At 32.7% G+C, this 5,245-nt stretch overlaps 1 protein-coding gene across 1 annotated transcript; it reads right to left on the bottom strand.

Annotated features, from left to right (window-relative positions):
- Positions 1 to 280: 280 nt before the first annotated feature.
- On the bottom strand, positions 281 to 4,367 carry LOC130676947 (GATA zinc finger domain-containing protein 14-like; the record flags this gene model as incomplete). Its single annotated transcript, XM_057483457.1, has 6 exons — positions 4,353 to 4,367; positions 2,709 to 3,659; positions 2,534 to 2,620; positions 2,258 to 2,443; positions 1,031 to 1,276; positions 281 to 865 (listed from the first exon to the last, which is right to left on the bottom strand). Coding segments are annotated over exons 1-6 (2,070 nt in total), but the record flags the coding sequence as incomplete, so codon positions are not given.
- Between the last annotated feature and the right edge of the window lie 878 nt (positions 4,368 to 5,245).

Here is a 5,245-nt window from a genome sequence, read left to right as displayed (position 1 = left end):
CATTATTATTATTATTATTATTGTTATCAAAAAAAGTTATTTGTATCATCATTATCATCATAATCATCATCATTAGGATACATGTTAATAGAATTATTTTGCACAAAATTGATCTCAATATCATTGTGAACATATTGATGGTCACCATTGTAGAAATAAAATTCGTTTTGTTGCTGATTATAATAATCATCTTGTTGTTGTTGTTGTTGTTGTTGTTGTTGTTGTTGTTGTTGTTGTTGTTGTTGTTGTTGTTGTTGTTGTTGTTGTTGTTGTTGTTGTTGTTGTTGTTGTTGTTGTTGTTGTTGTTGTTGTTGTTGTTGTTGTTGTTGTTGTTGTTGTTGTTGTTGTTGTTGTTGTTGTTGTTGTTGTTGTTGTTGTTGTTGTTGTTGTTGTTGTTGTTGTTGTTGTTGTTGTTGTTGTTGTTGTTGTTGTTGTTGTTGTTGTTGTTGTTGTTGTTGTTGTTGTTGTTGTTGTTGTTGTTGTTGTTGTTGTTGTTGTTGTTGTTGTTGTTGTTGTTGTTGTTGTTGTTGTTGTTGTTGTTGTTGTTGTTGTTGTTGTTGTTGTTGTTGTTGTTGTTGTTGTTGTTGTTGTTGTTGTTGTTGTTGTTGTTGTTGTTGTTGTTGTTGTTGTTGTTGTTGTTGTTGTTGTTGTTGTTGTTGTTGTTGTTGTTGTTGTTGTTGTTGTTGTTGTTGTTGTTGTTGTTGTTGTTGTTGTTGTTGTTGTTGTTGTTGTTGTTGTTGTTGTTGTTGTTGTTGTTGTTGTTGTTGTTGTTGTTGTTGTTGTTGTTGTTGTTGTTGTTGTTGTTGTTGTTGTTGTTGTTGTTGTTGTTGTTGTTGTTGTTGTTGTTGTTGTTGTTGTTGTTGTTGTTGTTGTTGTTGTTGTTGTTGTTGTTGTTGTTGTTGTTGTTGTTGTTGTTGTTGTTGTTGTTGTTGTTGTTGTTGTTGTTGTTGTTGTTGTTGTTGTTGTTGTTGTTGTTGTTGTTGTTGTTGTTGTTGTTGTTGTTGTTGTTGTTGTTGTTGTTGTTGTTGTTGTTGTTGTTGTTGTTGTTGTTGTTGTTGTTGTTGTTGTTGTTGTTGTTGTTGTTGTTGTTGTTGTTGTTGTTGTTGTTGTTGTTGTTGTTGTTGTTGTTGTTGTTGTTGTTGTTGTTGTTGTTGTTGTTGTTGTTGTTGTTGTTGTTGTTGTTGTTGTTGTTGTTGTTGTTGTTGTTGTTGTTGTTGTTGTTGTTGTTGTTGTTGTTGTTGTTGTTGTTGTTGTTGTTGTTGTTGTTGTTGTTGTTGTTGTTGTTGTTGTTGTTGTTGTTGTTGTTGTTGTTGTTGTTGTTGTTGTTGTTGTTGTTGTTGTTGTTGTTGTTGTTGTTGTTGTTGTTGTTGTTGTTGTTGTTGTTGTTGTTGTTGTTGTTGTTGTTGTTGTTGTTGTTGTTGTTGTTGTTGTTGTTGTTGTTGTTGTTGTTGTTGTTGTTGTTGTTGTTGTTGTTGTTGTTGTTGTTGTTGTTGTTGTTGTTGTTGTTGTTGTTGCTGTTGTTGTTGTTGTTGTTGTTGTTGTTGTTGTTGTTGTTGTTGTTGTTGTTGTTGTTGTTGTTGTTGTTGTTGTTGTTGTTGTTGTTGTTGTTGTTGTTGTTGTTGTTGTTGTTGTTGTTGTTGTTGTTGTTGTTGTTGTTGTTGTTGTTGTTGTTGTTGTTGTTGTTGTTGTTGTTGTTGTTGTTGTTGTTGTTGTTGTTGTTGTTGTTGTTGTTGTTGTTGTTGTTGTTGTTGTTGTTGTTGTTGTTGTTGTTGTTGTTGTTGTTGTTGTTGTTGTTGTTGTTGTTGTTGTTGTTGTTGTTGTTGTTGTTGTTGTTGTTGTTGTTGTTGTTGTTGTTGTTGTTGTTGTTGTTGTTGTTGTTGTTGTTGTTGTTGTTGTTGTTGTTGTTGTTGTTGTTGTTGTTGTTGTTGTTGTTGTTGTTGTTGTTGTTGTTGTTGTTGTTGTTGTTGTTGTTGTTGTTGTTGTTGTTGTTGTTGTTGTTGTTGTTGTTGTTGTTGTTGTTGTTGTTGTTGTTGTTGTTGTTGTTGTTGTTGTTGTTGTTGTTGTTGTTGTTGTTGTTGTTGTTGTTGTTGTTGTTGTTGTTGTTGTTGTTGTTGTTGTTGTTGTTGTTGTTGTTGTTGTTGTTGTTGTTGTTGTTGTTGTTGTTGTTGTTGTTGTTGTTGTTGTTGTTGTTGTTGTTGTTGTTGTTGTTGTTGTTGTTGTTGTTGTTGTTGTTGTTGTTGTTGTTGTTGTTGTTGTTGTTGTTGTTGTTGTTGTTGTTGTTGTTGTTGTTGTTGTTGTTGTTGTTGTTGTTGTTGTTGTTGTTGTTGTTGTTGTTGTTGTTGTTGTTGTTGTTGTTGTTGTTGTTGTTGTTGTTGTTGTTGTTGTTGTTGTTGTTGTTGTTGTTGTTGTTGTTGTTGTTGTTGTTGTTGTTGTTGTTGTTGTTGTTGGAAAGGTATATGTAATCGAGTTGCTCGAGCCGCCATAACAGCTGCTAACCACATCAACTCTGCTTTATTATCACGTTGGTCATCATCGATATCCATTGTTTGTTGTTGTGAATATGATGATGATAATGATGATGATGATGATGATGACTCATTATCATCATAATTGACCGCGTCTATCAAAGGCGACGGGTCAAACATTGATGTTGATGGCGCATAGATCGATGTTGATGGTGTATAGATCAATGTCGATGCTGATGAAGCATGCGGTAGCGATGATGAATCAAACGTCGATGTTGATGAAGCATATATCAATGATTCATTCTCTAAGCTCAGTGATAAATATGCTGGTGATGGCGAATATGATGGTGGTGGTGAATCCCACATGGCATCGTTGATCTGTTCTGATGGCGTTGATGGTTGTGATAGTGTACATGGTGGAGATGGTGTCGATGATGGTGATAAAGTAGGCGACAGGTTGAACATCGATGTTGATGGCGCATAGATCGATGTTGATGGTGTATAGATCGATGCCGATGCTGATGAAGCATGAGGTAGTGATGATGAATCAAACGTCGATGTTGATGAAGCATATATCAATGATTCATTCTCAAAGCTCAGTGATGAGTATGCTGGTGATGGTGAATATGGTGGTGGTGGTGAATCCCACATGACATCGTTGATCTGTTCTGATGACGTTGATGGTTGTAATAGTGTCCATGGTGGAGATGGTGTCGATGATGGTGATAAAGTTATGATGTCATCATCATTATCATCATTATCATAATGGTAATGACTCATATACCCATCATTGCTGAGAATATCCAAATTATCATGATTAAGAGCTATTGGTTCCTCATCGGCCCCCAAAAAATTAATTATATTTTTCGGCCATCCTTCTCGTACGACGCCCGATTTTAAACAGCGAGCTGTTATTGTATCGACGAGGAAATAATTATTATCGTATGATACATTTTGCAGCGTTGCGTGCGAAGAGTCATCATCATCATCTTCATGGACCATGAAAAAACACCAAATCATATTTCCGAGATTCACAAGCTTTACTCGTTGCTGATCGATGACATAGATGATATCAGTCGGATCCTCGCCACAACCAATTTTACGAAAAACTTCGCTGATGAGTACTTGCCATAAAACAGCGAGGCCAAATTTTTCTACCCATTTTAATGGGAAGTAACACGCTTGCTCTGAGATCTAAAACAAAGAATAAAAAGAATGAAAAATTATTTATTATGAAAGTATAAGTGTATGCAATAAATTTTAGTTCAAATTAATGTGAGAGCATGCACTTATAAAATATGTTGAACTTTTTTAAAAAAAATTAATAAGGTATTCTGTTTAAATTTTTAAGGAAATTAAATTCTCTACAAAAAAAAAAAAAAACTCTTAAGTGTTTTCTCCGGAGAACTAACAGAAAAAAAGTTATGAAGCTTTTAACTATATCAAATAGTATAACTTTGTGTTTCCATTATATTAGGTTTTTGAGAGAAATTTAGGTATTTTCATCTGAGCTAACGTTAACTGTTAATTTTTTGAACACATGGGGAAAATTTTTCCTTACTTTCAAATCAAAACTTTCTTTTTAATTTAAAAGAGCAGAAAGAAAAAAATTTTAATTCTTAAAAAATACTTTTCTTTTGAAATTTATACGGAAAATAAGTAAGATTCCAGAAATCATTTTAAAACACCTTACTGATTATACATAGTATATAGATTAACTGTATAAACATGTACACGCAATAAAATCCGGAAATTATCTTTACGTTAAGTTTTTCAATTCACTATTGTTTCAAGCTTCATAACTCTTTTTCTGTTAGTTGTATGAAGAAAACACTCGTCGGCTTTTTTGTAGAGAATTTATATAATAATAATAAAAATTTAACTTACATTGTTCATTTCCATGTTATGATTATCAATTTAAATAAACACTTGCTTGATTTTTCTAAAAAGTACACTCGTTTAATTTTTGTAAGAAAAAAAACTTGTTCAACCAGTTTTTAAAAACACTTATTTAAAAAATTTTGTAAAAGTAATTTCGTTTTTGGATTTTACAGCACAATTTTAGCGTGCAAAATAAAAAATAGTCGTTTCATATAAACAACCTTGATATAAATACACAATATGAACGTATGCACATACTCGCAGAATCGCAAAAATATCTTGCAAGTAATTCTACAAGTTGCTTTTGTACTGAGCTCTGCTATGTTTTGTACCTAATATTTATATGGTTAGTAGCAAGTGGCAAAATTTTAGCCAACCCACCTCATTAGGACAATAACCTATCACTTAAATTTTGACCGTAAAACGGGTGGAGCAACAGTTTTCTTATCTATTTTCTTAGTAGGATCCCTAATCCGCCCTCACCATAAGCTTGTACATTGGAAATCTTTTAGAAGGTAGCAAAATTTTGACCATCCCATCTCATTAGGACTATACCCTATTGCTTAAATTTTCACCATGAAAACGGGTGGAGCAACAGTTTTCTTGTCAATAGCTAAGTAGGGGTTCTGACCTACCCACGCTATACACTTGTACATTACATACCTGTAAGAAGGGTTGTCTTATACATTTTAGTATACATCTTTTCAATCCCTACCATGTACTCATAAGCACTATTCCTAGGAGGTGTATGTCTTATGTTTTTTCGAAAAATATTTTTTTTAAACCCTACTATATACACTTAAAATTTAAAAAATGTCTATAACTATTTTAATATAAGTAAATCTTTAATAAATAGAAATTATTTTTTCCATGAATGTAAAATCAAAATCATTATGAAA

Source organism: Microplitis mediator, chromosome 11, assembly GCF_029852145.1.
Source record: "Microplitis mediator isolate UGA2020A chromosome 11, iyMicMedi2.1, whole genome shotgun sequence".
Taxonomy (NCBI): Eukaryota; Metazoa; Arthropoda; class Insecta; order Hymenoptera; family Braconidae; genus Microplitis; species Microplitis mediator.
This window is presented reverse-complemented; position numbering and strand designations above follow the sequence as displayed.